The 17,662-nt window shown below is 45.8% G+C and overlaps 1 protein-coding gene across 2 annotated transcripts in view; it reads left to right on the top strand.

The window, feature by feature from the left end:
- The window catches only part of LOC121282742 (inactive serine protease PAMR1-like), a 125,091-nt gene that overhangs the window by 58,590 nt on the left and 48,839 nt on the right, over positions 1-17,662 (top strand). Inside the window, exons 5-7 of one of the 2 annotated variants that reach the window (XM_041196479.1) lie at positions 786-1,003; positions 11,657-11,764; positions 17,150-17,320. In XM_041196479.1, the coding sequence (XP_041052413.1) occupies positions 786-1,003; positions 11,657-11,764; positions 17,150-17,320 (497 nt within the window). The remainder of the gene's footprint in view (positions 1-785; positions 1,004-11,656; positions 11,765-17,149; positions 17,321-17,662) is intronic. The other variant, XM_041196480.1, reaches the window with a different exon arrangement.

The following is a 17,662-nucleotide window of genomic DNA, read 5'->3' on the forward strand; positions in this document are numbered from 1 at the left end:
TTTCCTATGAATTCAAAGCCTAGGAAGTAGCTCCAGAAGATTTTAATACCTGCATATTTAATGCTCCAATTTAAAAATTCTTGTTTTCAAATCTCTCCAAGGCCCTTGGCGCCCCACCCCCCCGCAATCTTGGTAACCTCCTGCAGTCTTGCAATCCACTGGGATACCAGCATTCTTCCAATTCTGGCCTCTTGCCCATTCCCAACATTGGTATTGTGCCTACAGCTATCTTGGTCCTAAGTTCTGGAATTCCTTCCCCAAATCTCTGTTCCTACCCTTCCCTCTCCTCCTTTTAAGACCATCTGTCAAACTTTCCTCTTTGACCAAGCTTTGGTCTCTCCTAGTATTTCCTTATGTGGCTCGATGCCAAATTTTGTTTGATAACCCTCCTCTGAGGTACCTTACCAATAGTTTTACCAATTTAAAGATGCCAAAGAAATGTAAGCTGTTGCTGTTGTATTAGTGAACCTGCTAAGCAAACGCAGAGTCATGATAGCACTGCAACACTTGACTAGTAAGCTCTTCACTGGTTTATAAACTTGAGTTCAGTGCACGCATTAAAAGGATCCCACTTCCAGCTGGGAAATGGCACCAAGGGGCCCCAATACATCAGGGGAGTGGCACCAAGGGGCCACCTGCAGTCCTGCGAGTGATACATGAGGACCCTCTGTTCTCTGATCGAGGAGTAATACACATAGGCCCCTCTTTTTGTCATCCGGCTGGGAAGTGGTATGTGTGTTTCTGCCTGTAGTTGTTGCTCAGGGTATGATCTTGCTCTGTTTCAGATTCTCCATGCTGAGTCTGGAGTTTGATTACATGTGTCAATATGATTATGTGGAAGTCCGTGATGGTGATAACATTGACTCCAGGGTTGTTGGAAAGTTCTGTGGAAATGAACGGCCTCCCCCAATCCGGACCACTGGGAACTCATTACATGTTTTATTTGTATCTGATGGGTATAAAAGCTTTGATGGATTTTTTGCCACGTTTGTGGAAGTTGATGGTATGTAGCCTTTCAAATTTCATATCAAATTGTGGCTCACTTTTGTTTCTTGCTTAATTATTTGTTCACCTAGGTTCATTCCCTGATCTTTCAGATTCAGGCTTTCTTTTTTATCCCAATGTTCATCAATTGCCTCTTTCTTCCTCATTTGCCAGTTTATTTTCACTTGCCCCTCTTTTACTCATGCCCCTTTCTTTCTCACTGGCCTTTTTCTTCTTGCCCCTCTCCTCCTAACTTGCCCCTCGCCTCACTTGCTCCTTTCCATCTCTCTTGGGCCTCTCCACCTACCCGCTCCTCTCCTCACTTGGCATGGTCTCTCTCTTCTTTTGCCCAGTTCCTGAAGCCAGGCTGGATAACCACTGCAGGTGAAGCTTGCTGCTGCTGCCTCCGATCCTTCCCACTGTTCGCTTGTTGATTTTAAAGCTTCTGCCTGCCTTGCAGGCAGGAGGACTCGTTGCAGAAGCCCAAGTGTTTCCTGTTATTCAAAATGGTACATGTGGCAGTTGGGCCCTCTCCTATGCTGCTCTTGTGCAATGTGTCACCTGTTAGCACAAGACTGAGTCAATGGTCCTGATTTTAACCCTGTCTTCTCCTTCACCTTGAGCCCATGGATGAGTTAAAGTTTTAAAACCCCACATCCCAGCACCAATCTCCTGCTTATACTTTTATACTCTCCATCAATAGGCTCCCACAAGTGGCAGGAGGGGACCTAATTAGCATTTCAAAGTTGTGGCTAGATAACATCAATTAATTGAACATTGAAGAAATCTGAAATAAAAACAGAAAACGCTGGAAAAACTCAACAGGTCTGGCAGCATCTGTGGAGAGAGAGAAACAGTTAACATTTCGAGTGTATCACTCTTCAGAAATTTGAAGTCTGCTCTGTCAGTAGCGGGTGGTGCTGACTGGTGAAGGTAAGTACTAAACACCCGCTCCATTTGCTCCTTATGGGTTAGGAGGAGTAGGAGTGCTCCAACTCAGAGGGTGCTCAAGGAGCCCTTTGGCCTCCTTAGCCCCGGCATTCCCCTAGTCTCAGTGAAACCCCTGATTGCTTACAAAACTCTCCTTCCACCGAGTGTTATTACCATTTCCACAGATCCTCAACTGTGGCTTCCTGCTGCTACATTTCTAACTTTCTGACTTAGCAATCATTCTCAAGTTTTTGGGATGGAGTCAGCAGAGAAATATTTAAGTGAGTCTGTCCCCTGCTAATGGACTCCGCAATAGCCTTTCTACCATTCCATTCATATTGAGGCTGGCAAATATTGCTAAGTCTGCTGAATCCCGAAGTCATTAACTGTGGCATGTGCCCCTATTACCAGGGAGCTGAGGTGAAAGAGTAACCTGGCTGGTAAAGGCAGCCTACCCGAGAAAGTTGTGCTGATTGAGGTAAGAGATTGTCTTGTAATGACTGAGGCTCTGATAAAGCCTCCCCCTTGTGGCTAATAGTGAGAGGGAGCATGGCTCAACAGCACCACTTACAGTTGCATATCGATACTGCACCTATTTTTATTTCAGCAATCCCAGATATGCACTAAGTGTGGTAAAAGGTTGTTTTACCTGCTGGCTGCAAAAGCGGGTTTTCACGCTGTACTATCACAATCCTGCCTTATTATTCATGCATTCGCGGGAAACACGCTGTTTCGCTGGCAGGCGGCCTCTGATTTGCCCACCTTGCCACTTCCTCATGCTGAGCACCATATTTAAAGTGCAAAACAAAAACAAAAACAGAATTACCTGGAAAGACTCAGCAGGTCTGGCAGCACCGGCGGAGAAGAAAAGAGTTGACATTTTGAGTCCTCATGACCCTTTGACAGAACTTGAGTTCGAGTCCAAGAAAGAGTTGAAATATAAGATGGTTTAAGGTGTGTGTGTGGGGGCGGAGAGAGAGAGAGGTGGAGTGGGGGTGTGGTTGTAGGGACAAACAAGCAGTGATAGAAGCAGATCATCAAAAGATGTCAACAACAATAGTACAAAAGAACACATAGGTGTTAAAGTTGGTGATATTATCTAAACGAATGTGCTAATTAAGAATGGATGATGGGGCACTCAAGGTATAGCTCTAGTGGGGGTGGGGAGAGCATAAAAGATGTAAAAATAAATTTTTTTTTATAATGGAAATAGGTGGGAAAAGGAAAATCTATATAATTTATTGGAAAAAAAAGAAAAGGAAGGGGGAAACAGAAAGGGGGTGGGGATGGGGGAGGGAGCTCACGACCTAAAGTTGTTGAATTCAATATTCAGTCCGGATGGCTGTAAAGTGCCTAGTCGGAAGATGAGGTGTTGTTCCTCCAGTTTGCGTTGGGCTTCACTGGAACAATGCAGCAAGCCAAGGACAGACATGTGGGCAAGAGAGCAGGGTGGAGTGTTAAAACGGCAAGCGACAGGGAGGTTTGGGTCATTCTTGCGGACAGACCGCAGGCGTTCTGCAAAGCGGTCGCCCAGTTTACGTTTGGTCTCTCCAATGTAGAGGAGACCACATTGGGAGCAACGAATGCAGTAGACTAAGTTGGGGGAAATGCAAGTGAAATGCTGCTTCACTTGAAAGGATTGTTTGGGTCCTTGGACGGTGAGGAGAGAGGAAGTGAAGGGGCAGGTGTTGCATCTTTTTGCATGGGGTGGTGCCATAGGAGGGGGTTGAGGAGTAGGGGGTGATGGAGGAGTGGACCAGGGTGGGAGCGATCCCTACGGAATGCCAATAGGGGGTGAAGGGAAGATGTGTTTGGTGGTGGCATCATGCTGGAGTTGGCGGAAATGGCGGAGGATGATCCTTTGAATGCGGAGGCTGGTGGGGTGATAAGTGAGGACAAGGGGGACCCTATCATGTTTCTGGGAGGGAGGAGAAGGCGTGAGGGCGGATGAGCGGGAGATGGGCCGGACACGGTTGAGGGCCCTGTCAACGACCGTGGGTGGAAAACCTCGGTTAAGGAAGAAGGAGGACATGTCAGAGGAACTGTTTTTGAAGGTAGCATCATCGGAACAGATGCGACGGAGGCGAAGGAACTGAGAGAATGGGATGGAGTCCTTACAGGAAGCGGGGTGCGAGGAGCTGTAGTTGAGATAGCTGTGGGAGTCGGTGGGTTTGTAATGGATATTGGTGGACAGTCTATCACCAGAGATTGAGACAGAGAGGTCAAGGAAGGGAAGTGAAGTGTCAGAGATGGACCACGTGAAAATGATGGAGGAGTGGAGATTGGAAGCAAAATTAATAAATTTTTCCAAGTCCCGGCGAGAGCATGAAGCGGCACCGAAGTAATCATCGATGTACCGGAGAAAGAGTTATGGAAGGGGACCGGAGTAGGACTGGAACAAGGAATGTTCCACATACCCCATAAAGAGACAGGCATAGCTGGGGCCCATGCGGGTACCCATAGCCACACCTTTTATGTGGAGGAAGTGAGAGGAGTTGAAGGAGAAATTGTTCAGCGTGAGAACAAGTTCAGCCAGAGGGAGGAGACTAGTGGTGGATGGGGATTGTTCGGGCCTCTGTTCGAGGAAGAAGCTAAGGGCCCTCAGACCATCCTGGTGGGGGATGGATGTGTAGAGGGATTGGACATCCATGGTGAAGAGGAAGCGGTTGGGGCCAGGGAACTGGAAATTGTTGATGTGACGTAAGGTGTCAGAGGAATCACGGATGTAGGTGGGAAGGGACTGGACAAGGGGAGAGAGAAGGGAGTCAAGATAACGAGAAATGAGTTCCGTGGGGCAGGAGCAAGCTGAGACGATCGGTCTACCGGGGCAGTTCTGTTTGTGGATTTTGGGTAGGAGATAGAAGCGGGCAGTCCGAGGTTGGGCGACTATCAGGTTGGAAGCTGTGGGAGGGCGATCCCCAGAGGAGATGAGGTCAGTGACAGTCCTGGAAACAATGGCTTGATGTTCAGTGGTGGGGTCATGGTCCAGGGAGAGGTAGGAGGAAGTGTCTGCAAGTTGACGCTCAGCCTCCGCGAGGTAGAGGTCAGTGCACCAGACAACAACAGCACCACCCTTGTCAGCGGGTTTGATGACAATGTCAGGGTTGGACCTGAGAGAATGGAGTGCAGTAAGTTCAGAGAGAGACAGGTTAGAATGGGTGAGAGGAGCAGAGAAATTGAGACGACTAATGTCGCGCCGACAGTTCTCAATGAAAAGATCAAGAGAAGGTAAGAATCCAGAGGGAGGGGTCCAGGTGGAGGGAGAATATTGGAGATGGGTAAAAGGATCCGTTGAACTGGGAGAGGACTCCTGCCCAAAGAAGTGAGCCCGGAGACGAAGACGGCGGATGAAGAGTTCAACATCATGCCGAGCCCGAAATTCATTGAGGTGAGGGCGTAAGGGTATGAAACTAAGTCCTTTGCTGAGCACTGAACGTTCAGCATCGGAGAGGGGAAGGTCAGGGGGTACAGTGAATACACGGCTGGGGTTGGGATTGGAAGATGGGGTGGGGACGGAGGGACAGGCAGGGGTGGAGGATCCTAGATGGGTGTTGGTGTAGATGAGTTGTTGGAGCTTGCGTTCCTTAGCACTTGAGAGAAAGAGAAAAAGTTTCTTGTTGAGGCGTCGGATGAGCCGAAGGATAAAATGAAACTGGGGGCACGCGCTGCTTTGAAAAAGGGTACGGCGGTGCTGCTGGAGGGAGAGGTCGAGTGTGTTGATATGGCGGCGCATGGCACTGAGTGTGGATTTCAGAATGTGACGGGAACAGCAGTCCGAGAAACGTTTTATGTCCCGGAAATACCTGTAATCCTGGGTGGGTTCGAAACATGAGGGGTGGAATTTCAGTTGAAATCCACGTGGGGTAAGTCGGAGATGGAGACAGTCACTGAGAAAGGAGATGTGGCTGTGAAAGCAGGTTTTAGTAAACACCTTGTCAAACACCAGGAGGGAAATGGAAAGCAAGGAAGGTGAGCAGGGCAAAAGAGAGGAACTGAAATCTTGTCGCAGAAAAGAACAGAACTTCTTCAAGGAGGTAGGCATTTCTTGAAGAGCAGTGGCAGTCAATTAAACACAGTTATACTATTGTTGTTGACATCTTTTGATGATCTGCTTCTATCACTGCTTGTTTGTCCCTACAACCACATGCCCACTCCACCTCTATGTCTCTCTCTCTCTCTCCGCCCCCCACACACACACCTTAAACCAGCTTATATTTCAACTCTTTCTTGGACTTGAACTCAAGTTCTGTCGAAGGGTCATGAGGACTCGAAACGTCAACTCTTTTCTTCTCCGCCGATGCTGCCAGACCTGCTGAGTTTTTCCAGGTAATTCTGTTTTTGTTTTTGTTTTTGTTTTGCATTTCCAGCATCCGCAGTTTTTTTGTTTTTATATTTAAAGTGCAGCTGTGCACACACACCTCTCAGTGCTTCCAGCCCAGGACTGCTGCACAAAAGACATGGCTCAGAAAGGCAAGAAGACAGCAGCCCCCTGATTCAGTGACATGTCCCTCGGAGGTATTCTGGACATTGTTGGAGCCTGCCGCAATGTCCCCTCTAGCCTCAGGAGGCCCTTCAGTGTCACCACTCCAGCTTGGGAGGCAGTGGCAGTGGTGGTCAGTGCCAATGCTGCGTAGAAGAGGTTGGCCATCCAGTGCAGAAAGAGGATGAATGTTCTCATCCGTGCCACCATGGTAAGGGAACCATCTCATCACTCAACTCACACACTTGCAAGCCCATCATACATTCCCTGGCATCTCACTAACTGCCAGCCCAAGGGACATCACCACTCACTCTCTCACATACACCCTCGCATCTCCATCTGGACTCATCTCCTCTGGAGACTGCCTCCTCATCCTCTTGAGGCCAGTTGCACATATCAACATGTGTCCAGACACACACACACACACACACACACACACACACACACACACACACACACACACACACACACACACACACACACACACACACACACACACACACACACACACACACACACACACACCTGAGCATACCACCCCTTCCCCAGTAATGCCCTAGCCCTGAAGCCTCTTCCCTTGCTGGAGCCCACTTGGCCCCTTCCCCAAGCAAGCCCTAGCCCTGCAGCCACGGAAAAGCCACACCCGCCTTACGGCTGGTTTCTTAAGTAGAGACCTGCCCGTGAGCCCCCCCAAAATTGATATGGTGCCTACTGTGAAGCCTGGCACTGATGGCCACAAGTGCTGCCCAAAGCAAGGTAGACAACCGAGCTTCAAAGACCTGAGTGAAGTGCAGTTCACCAGGTGCCTGTCGCTTGTAGTCAGTTGTGAAACACGTCAGCCTGCAATCGTGCCAGCATGCCCGGATGATGCAGCGTGGATAAATCATCTGTGCCACATTTGTACTTATACTTTTTTAACATTACTTTTCCTACCACTATGTCTAGGTGCAATCACTGCACCAGCTGAGGTAGAAGCAATCTGCTCAGTGTGATGTCCCTTTGCCTTGGGTGACCATGGCAGGCATCCTTTGGTGACATGGGGCCTTGTGGGCTCCAGCCCTCTGGGTGTCCCCTGCTGTGGAGATCAGTGGCGGAGGGGATGTGGAGATGCCCACATCCCTGAAGACGTCTTGAGAGGAAGGCCCCAGGACAGCTGGCATGTGCCCCTCCTCCATCTGGATGCACAAAGGCACCCTCCTGTCTCTTAGAGTGGAAAGGCCTTCTGGAGGGAGGTCAAGTAGCCTCGCTGCAATCCCCCCCACCCCCCGCGCCCTTCCTAGCCCTGTTGAAGGAGCCCATGGCTGCAGCGATAGAATGCAGGTCAAAACGCATATGGATCGAATGCTCGACCTGGCTGTCCTTGGCAGTCAGCATCATCTCCATGGATGAAGCCTGCAACATGGAAAAACTCACAGCTAGCATGGTTTCCTCCATACCCCATACAAAACTGTGCATAATCCCTGGCGTCTCCAATGTATTTTTCTCTGCTGCATGTCCAGCAGGCTTCTTATGGCCAAGACCAGAGGCCCGACATCAGCGTGGAGTTCAGCAGGGCTGATCCTCAGCACTCTCCATTCATCTGGGGACCTAGCTGTCGTGTCTTCCGTCGCTAGACTGTGCTCCTGAAACTACATGTAAACCTTCTGCAGACCATATGGGTGTAACTGTGATGGCGGAGGTTGATGATGAAGCAGATGACGGTGTATCCTTGGGGCACTGGTTTGTTCATCCCCAGAGGTCTTTGGGCTCCTCCCATGGTTGTGGCCTGGTCCTTGGATGGTGATGATCTGTGGTAGTGAACAAATGGAATCACATTAAGAATCGTCATAGTTTGAGTGCTTCACATCTCATCACATCCGTCTTGTGTGCCCAACTGCGAACAGCAGAATGGTTGCCTCGTCCTGGCTGGTCCAGCCTTGCTGTCTGCAATGGATCACGCTCTCCTCCCGCATCACCCCCCCACCCCCCTCCCCACAAACGATTCCCATTGCCTCTTCTTCATCGGCTATCGGAGTGTCAGATCAGGAACGCCCCCTTTCCCTGCTGTTGTGGGTCTGCTTGTCCTGCATAACAAAACATGTCAAATGACACCTAACCCTCTTGTTTGCATGCATCCCCATCACAAACACTGGCCTGTCAGTGCCACATTGCAGCCAAGCACACACACAAGGCAAACATTGGCCTCAATTTCCATGTGGCACTAAGGCTGATCATGCTTTCCTTCTTCTGGCATAGCTGCCCATTCACACACATACATCATTGCTGACCATACAAGAAACTCCTACTGAAGATGCGATACTGGCACCTATCCTGGCAGATCAGAGCTGGTCATTGATCTATTTCTTGCACTGGACCCGGGTTCCTGCATGGACTCCATGGTTGCTTTTTGGTCAGGCAGGAGGGTCTTCTGATGCTATTTGCTGGAAAGACCTCCTGCCTTTTGCTGATGGCCTGGAAGAGAATCTGCAGGGATGCATTGCTGAATCATGGGGCTGATCTGCTTAAGCGTCCAGACAGGAAGGATTTGAAAGGGTCTTTGCATGAAACTGAGAAGATCTCGTTCACTGCAGCATCTGGGCAGTGATGTACATTCTCTTTGTTTGAACTGCAGGCTCTTTAATAGCTTACCTGTAGCTGCAGCATTGTCAGTTAATGGCAGGTTTCACCGAAGAAAAGCTTTCCCTGCCATTGGATCACATGTGTTTCCTATGCATACCGCAAAGACTTTAAATTTTAATTGTAATCATATGAGAAATGGTAAAAAGAGAGAGCAGAAGTGGTGCATACTTCCAGTTATGCAATTGGGAACGGTACACTGTTGACAAAATCCCCCCGAGGTGTGGACAATGTAGACCATGGACCATTAGAAACATTGGAACAGGGGTAGCTATTCAAGCTTGTTCTGCCATTCATTGAGATCACAGGTGATCTGTGGTCCAATACCACATACTGACGTTTGCCCCATATCCCTTAAAACCTATGGTTAACACAAAACTTAACAATCTCAGGACCAATAGCTCATGTTTCAGACAACATTTCACATATAGAAACATAGAAAATTTATGTCACAGAAGGAGACCATTCAGTCTATCGTGCCTGTGACAGCTCTTTTTTTGGCTATTTAGTCTAAACTCACTTTCCACCTTTTGGTCCATAATCCTTCAAGTGCACATCCAAGTATTTTCTTAAATACAATGCTGACTTGCGCATCCACCACACTCCTAAGTGAAAAAAAATCTCATCAACTCCCCTCTAATCACTGCCTGTAATTTTCCTTATAAGCAACCATCTTGTTAATAACCCTAAGTAACTTGCTTATGTCTACATGATCTAACACCTACCAAGTTTTAAGGGATGAGAAAAGGAAGGACAGGACTTACATTTATAAAGTGCCTTTTTTAAGGCAGTTTGGAGAACCACATTGAAGCATTTGAGATTCAAATTAATCTAACCTCATCAGTATATCCTTCTATTTCTTTCTACTCATTTGTTTATCTAGCTTCCACCATACTATTCACCCCTGGTACTCTAGTGGTATTACATTCCACATTCTCACCACTCTCTAGGTAAAGTTTCTCCTGTATTTCTGATTGGATTTATCAGTGACTATCCTATATGTCTGGCCCTCGTTAATCCCTACTGTTTGACCCCTAACTCCATAGGTTCTGACCTTAGTCATGATTTTACAATGCGGTTTCTCAAGTATATTCGGCTGGATTTTCATGGAGTCAGGGAGACTCCATGGAGGTGTGAAAATGGTGCTAGGACCCCATTCCAGGATACCTGACCTTGGTGCCCCCAATTTTCACCAGTGCTGGTTAAGGGTATGGGCTGGTTCAGGTCACAAACCTGTACCATGCACTTCAAACCTGGCTGGCTCTATTGCAGGGATAGGCATGTCCTAGTTGTCTGCAATTTTCATGGAGTTGGGTCAGCTTTTAAGGGACCCATGGTACATGGAGTTTCAGTGATGTCATGAACCATAGTCTGGATGAGGGAACCTCTTGAAAGGTAATTCAAAAGGTTTGCACATGCCAAGCTATGTGTCTCCACCACCACACCCCCACAATGGCCCCTCAAACCCTCCATGTCAAGTCATGGGCATTTCTATACCCATTTATCCACTATATACTCTGTATAAAACCAATAACACTTTGATTACAATATGATGTATTAATGTGTTATAAAAGCTTTTAAAAAAGGTAATTAATTCATAGCTTTCCACTTCATTGAAAAAAACTCCTTTCATTACGGGCCAATAAAAGTGTCAATCACCCACACCCTTTAAAGTATCAATAGCAAAAATTGCAAACACTTGAAACCTTTTCATCTTGTATGTAAATAAACATTGTGAAATATACAGAATGGATCAGAGAACCAGAGCTGTCAGTAAAGCAATGTTTTCCCTGGGGCTCAGGATGCCTGGGCTCTCAACCAAGAATGCATAATGGGGCTTGGCTGAGAACCCAGGAATCATTAGAGTTTTGAAGTAGCTGCACCCCAGGGAAAAATTGACAGCTCTGGCTCTCTGATCTATTCTGTCAATTGCATAATGTTTATTTAAACAAGATAAAGAGCATTCAATTGCTTGCCATTTCTGTTAATGATATTTTAAAGGTTCTGAATGATTGACACAAAAAGCCTGTAATGAAAGGAGATTTTTTTTAAGCAAGTGAAAAGTTATGAATGAATGACTTTTTTAAGGCATTTTAAAGCTAGCCCAGTGACATTACCACAATGCCACCCCCTCTCCAATTCGTGGGATAAAGGGCTTATATGAAGAAAGTTTGAACAGGTTGGGCCTATTCCCATTGGAGCTTAGAAGAATGAGAGGTGATCTTATTGAAACATATAAAATTCTGAGGGGACTTGAGAGGGTGGATTCTGGGAGGATGTTTCCTCTTGTGGGGGAGACTAGAACTAGTGGACTCAATCTAAAATATGAGGTCTCCCTATAAAGACAGAGATGAGGCAAGAGGTTGTTAGTCTGTGAAATTCCCTTCCTCAGGAAGCAGTGGAGACTTGGTCATTGAACTTACTCAAGGTTGAGTTCGATAGATTTTCGATTGATAAGAGAATGGGAATGCAGACAGGAAAGCAGAGTTGAGGCCACAATCAGATCAGCCATGATCTTATTGAAAGGCGGAGCAGGTTTGAAGGGCCAAATGATCTACTCCTGCTCCTATGTAGAGCAACGGAGCCACAAATCTGAGTGTAATGGAAACTGAAACCTGTGCCTATTGTTCTCTCATTACTCTTTAGGATGCTCTTCCTCTCCTTGTTTACACGATGGAATGTGTCTCCAGCTTGGACCAGTTAACTATAAGTGTGCCTGTCTTGCTGGATATACAGGCAAATGGTGTGAAAACAGTGAGTATTAATCTTGGTGCAAATGTTTAATGTTTAGGTGTATGTTGTCCAGAGTATTCATAACTTCACTGTAGGTTGAATCTTGCTGAATTTGTGAAAATATTGAAAGTCTACATGACCTTAAACATGCTTATTCCAAATGAAATTTTAATCCTTTTAGTTGGACTTATTGCTGAATCCCCATCTCTTTCTACTGCCCTGAATTCAGTCTAATATAGGGGCTAGTAAAATACCTACTCCATATCTTTTTGATTTTGATTCAGTCCCTGGGGTTGTCCAACAGTTGATCTTTCACCCAGCTACTCATTGGTGTGTAATTTTACTTATTTACTCACTTCTGAACTAGAGCACTGGAACTGCAGCTGAGTGGGAGGCAGACTTGAGCAAAGGAGGGCTAAAGCTGTGAGAAATGGTGAACGTTAAGGTAGGGAGGGTTTCACAGCAGAGAAGTATTAGAAAATAGGAGTGGAATTTAATGCCCTCACCAAGGTGAATTTAGAGGGGTCAGGTTGGCATGAGAGGGCCCCACCATCTCCCTGCTTTTGCCCGATTTAAGCCTGAGGCAGGAAGGCTCAAGGATGGCCTTCCTGCTCCATAACCAAGTGAGACCCTTAAGTGGGCAATTAATGCCCACTGAAGGGCATCATGATGCCAGCGGTGGCTAAGGGTCTTGCCACGTGGTAAGCCCAAAAAACTAACCTGCCAGGGTTGCTTGTGGGCTTCCAGGGCCGGGGACCCTTGTTGACAGGTATTGAGTGCCTGATCCAGGACCCAGCATTGGGAAAGGGTTGGCCCACTGACAGCCATCTCCCTGTCCTTGCCACTGACCACCCCCTCCCTCCTTTCAACACTCCCCGTGACCCCAATTGCCACCCACCCCCATTTTTACTCTGCTGAGGCCTGGGCCCCTTGGTGATTCTGGGCTGCAGGTGGGTACATTACTGGCTGCTGCCACTACCTTCCCAGTGATGCTGCCGAGCAATGTACAGCTGCTGCCCTTTAGTTGGCCAGTAACTTTCGGGGGGCAAGATTCTGCCTCCTTGGTCATTGATCCATCACTGCCCGGTTAAGTGCTTGATTGGTACTTGATTCAGCAGCCCTTCTCTAAAGTAGAAGCCACAGGGCTCTCAACAGCTCTCCAGCTGGCAGGCAAGACCCCCATTGCCTCTGTTAAATTCCAGCCAATGAAGCAGACCCAGCTCTGTCCATTTAACATGGAAAATAATGGATAAACCAGCTGGACACCATTGACCATGAGCAGAAAGCATAATCCCCAGGATGAGTCCATTTTTATATTGCTCAGAGGATAGAAAATTTTGGGATTTGGGGTATAAAAGTTTGTATAATTTTTGTTTAACATTAAGTTTTTTCTAGACAAGCTATCACTAGAATGTCACTCTAAACATTATACAGCTGCTGCACCTGCATTTAAGCAACTTTCTAAGTCTGAATTATATCGCTGTGGCGATATAATGAACAAAGGAAGGAACAGCCTAAACCCAGTTATTTGGAAACTTCATTCCAAAATGGCCCAATGATAATATTGGAGAGATGTGGATAAAGTTTTGTTTGAGAGGAGGTAAAGGGTTATGGAAGTGACCAAAATTTAAGTAATACTGGGGAGATATTTCTACTCTGTGCTATGTTTAATGAAATTGTAACTCTGTGGCCAGAATTTTCCAGCCCCTCATGCCGGCTGGATCTTCCGGTCTCACCGATGTGAATGGAGATTTCAATGGCTCACCTGCCGCAGGAGGGGGGTTTGGAAAATTCCAGCCTGTGAGACAATAAATAAGCTTTTGTCTGCTTTGTTTTGATGTCTATTTAAAACACATCCATGGTGGTTAGGGGGTTTAATTACCAGGTAAAGTCTTAATCCTATACCAAGCTGATCCCGATGCACTGCTGCAAATTTTATTTTCAATGTCTCCCAGATGACAAGCTTGAAAGGTAGTTTTATGTACTACCTACAAATACATAATTTTTGTGATTGATTCCGTTTAAATTTGATTGACTTTTTGTTTTGTTTTTGAGGTTGAGAGATCAGATATTCAAAATATAAGAGGCCCTTAGCACTGTTTCTTGGGATACTAAAAGCGGTCCCTTCTATTCAAAAGGAGTATTTGGTAGATGAGAATCTAATCAATAAGAACCGTTTAGAAATCTCAGAAAAACAGTAGGGCGGCAGTTTGAAAACAATTGACAGATTAGTATTCAAAAAAAAGGAGAAATACTGTACAGATAAAGGTTGCCTACAAGGCTTAGTTTAGCTCTTAGCATCTACTTGAAATTAGCTGAAGAATTTCTATTGTATACTTGTAATTGTATACTGCTAGATTATTTGCTTGCTCATTGTTTCCATATAAATTCTTTTCATAAGTTTTCATATGTGTGCTCATTTCAGGACATGAGAACCCATGTTGTTTTTTTGTCTAAACCCTGTATAAACTTTTGGCCTGGACAGAGGATACCTGAGCTAATCAGCCAGTCTCTCACTTGCTGCAGATTCTTGGCTTTCTAAGATAAAAATAAAAATACCTGGAAAAGCTCAGCAGGTCTGACAGCATCTGCGGAGAGGAACACAGTTAATGTTTCGAGTCCGTATGACTCTTCAACAGAACTAAGGAAAAATAGAAAAGAGGTGAAATATAAGCTGGTTTAAGGGGGGGGGGGTGCAAGTAGAGCTGGATAGAGGGCCAGTAATAGGTGCAGATTGCCAAAAGATGTCATAGACAAAAGCACAAAGAGGTGTTGAAGGTGGTGATATTATCTAAGGAATGTGCTAATAGGTGACATTAAGGGTAGAAAGCAGGACGAGCAAGGTACAGATACCCCTAGTGGGGGTGGGGCTGCTGCTTTTGACCCTTAATGTCACCTATTAGCATATTCCTTAGATAATATTACCTCCTTCAATACCTCTTTGTCCTTTTGTCTATGACATCTTTTGGCAATCTCCACCTATCACTTGCTGTTGTATATACTCCATATGGGTCTCCTCCCATTCTGTCTGCATCATCTCCAACTTTCAGGATATCTTTCTATTCCACATCTGTCACATACTCAACTAGTTTCCTTTTGCAAGCATTTAAACTATTTGCCTCAGTCACATTCTGTGTGTTCCACATCCTAACTAATCTCTGAGTGAAGAAACGTCGCCTTATTCCCCTATTGAATGTATTAATAAATTATATTTATGGTCTCTAGTTTTGAATTCTCCTCCAGGTAGAGTCATTCTCTCCACATCTAAACTGCCCAATCAATTCACAATTTAAAAACATCTATCAGATTACCTCCCAGTCTTCTATTTTCTAAAGAAAAACATACCAACATATTATCTAATAGCTGTAACCTAAGTTCTGGAACCATCCTTGTAAATTATTATTGCACGCTCTCCAATGGTTCTCGTTCTCCAATGGTTCTATGTCCTTTTTATAGTTTGAAGACCAGAACTATGCACCATTCTAATGATAATCTGATCAGTGTTATGTACAAGTTTAAAACAACTTCATTACTTTTGAATTCTATACCTCTAGAAATATCTCCCAGCAATAAGAACATAAATGCTGGAAATACTGAGCAGGTCAGACAGCATAGGTTGGCATGGAGAGTAGGAGGGGCTATGGGGTGAGTTGAAGGACATAAGTTAGCATAGAGGATATGAGGGGTTATGGGTGTTGGGTAGAGGTGCATAGGTTGGCATGGAGCGTATGAGGGGTCATGAGGGCAGCATGGGTTGGCGTGGATAGGGCATGGGAATGTGTCGGGGGAGGGGTGAGGTTTGGAAGGCTTTTTATTTGTTTTAATGCTCTTTTAAAAAATCTTTGACAAACTGCTGGTGCACCAAGGGAGGCCTTCCACCCAATCTGCCTCCACAGCCATTCTGGGGTTGCCCAGCCCAACTCCCAGAGAACCCCGCCATCCCAGAATGGAAATCCAATTACCAGGTACTTTCTCCTGGGCTGGGCTTGAGGAGCTAGGAAATGTCCCGACTCTGCACTCCCGACCTGGGAGCAAAAATTCAGCCCAGAGTTAACAGTTCAGGTCAGAACGTCCTTTCACCAGGATGAAATGAAAGGTCATCCTAACTTGAAACATTAACTCTGTTCCTCTCATAGATGCTGCCTGACCAGCTGACCATTTCCAGCAGTTTCTGTTTCTGTTTCAGGTTTCCAGCATGGACAGCATTTTGTTTTTGTAATAACTTCCAGCACTTTGTTAGCATTTTTTAATTGATCTGTGATACTGCTTTTAATGATTTATTCACCTGTGTCCCTAGATCTCTTTGCTCTTCTACCCCATTCATTTTTTTTTAGGCTGGAGGTGATGTTTCAATGTTTTCAATCGAAGTGTACCACCTCACATTTGTCACTTAACTGTCCAATCTGCAAGCTTCGTAATGTCTTCTTATAATATGTTTCGTTCTTCCTCAGTTTGGTATCATCTGCAAATTTTGACTTACATTATCTGCTCCTAAGTCCAAATCATTAATGTAATTTATGAATCACAGTATTCCCAGCGATGAGCTCTGTGAAATACCACAATCTAAGTAGCTATCCTTGCCTCACTTTTCTGTTTTCCATCTTCCAGCCCATTTGCTAATCATTCAACTATTTGTCCCATGTCTCCACATGCCCTAACCTTTGGCCAGGATTTTCTGGCACTGTCGTGATGGGACTCGCTGGTGGAGGATGCGTTCCCAGAAAAAAGACCATTGACTTTCAATGGGATGGGACAATCCCAGCAGCAGAGAATCCGGCCCTATGTCACGATGTAATAACTTATTGAAGCAGAAATGAAAGGCTTCTTAACAGGAACTATTCCAAAGCTTCCCCTGCTCCATTGCCCTAACTTTGGCAGAAGTAGAAATCGCAATTGTTAAAGAAGTCTCAAGAAAAACACTACCTCCTGTTTTCCAACTTTGCACAGTCAGTGAACTTTGCCAGCAGGTCTGGGATATTTCCAGCTCTGGGGATTGTTTCTCTGCAATCCCTTGGGACAATTGACTAAGTGCAGATTGGTGAGGACTCAGGAAATTGATGTCTGCCATTCTCTTAGTGAGGGCTCCAGGAGACTTGGGCTTTTCAGTTGCCTGGTGAAGGAGACAGGAAGCTGAGGCCTTTCATTTTTTCTAGTGCGGGAACCAGGAGTTGAAGACTTTCATGCGCCTGGTGAGGAGTCTAGAGGTCTGAGGCCTGCCATGCCCCAGCTACTAAGGGTTCCAGGAATCAGAAGCCTGCCATGTCTTAGTGAAGCTGGACCAAAAGAAGAGACCCTCCTTGTTTTTCAGTATCCAGTAAACTATTAAATGTTCTTGAACTTGCATGACTGCAGGATTTGTTTAAATGTTTGTAATAAAATGCGTTTATCAACTATGTGACCTGTCAGTGGTGATATGTAGGAATCCCGTGGCCCCAGTCAATGGTATGGTGGAAGGAGATGATTTCCGGCTTGGTTCCCAGATCTACTTCAGCTGTGATGCTGGTTTCCAGTTAGTTGGAAGCAACGTTGGCACTTGTCAACTGGATGGGAACTGGAGCACGAGTACTCCGCGCTGTGGTAAGACTCTTTAACACTCTGTGTATTGAGAAGCATAAGCAACATTACTGTGGAAGACGTGGTGACATTTGTTCTGTCACTTGTTAAGATAAAGTTAGAAATGTGAGTATAACAAATGCATTCATGATTATACCCCAACAGCTTAAAGAGCAAATCTCCCCTTGTCTCCTCTGTCCTCAGATGAGTTTTTACCTCTACAATTGACACCTGTTTTCCTAACCCACTAGTGTTACTTGTGTTCACTAATCTCCCTGACTCCTGCCTTTGGAGCAACAAAGTGAGAAACTTTGGATAACATATGGCACCACAGCTGATTTTGGTGCCTTGCTATCACTAACACAT

The sequence above is a fragment of the Carcharodon carcharias genome, chromosome 10 (genome assembly GCF_017639515.1).
Source record: "Carcharodon carcharias isolate sCarCar2 chromosome 10, sCarCar2.pri, whole genome shotgun sequence".
NCBI classification, from domain to species: Eukaryota; Metazoa; Chordata; class Chondrichthyes; order Lamniformes; family Lamnidae; genus Carcharodon; species Carcharodon carcharias.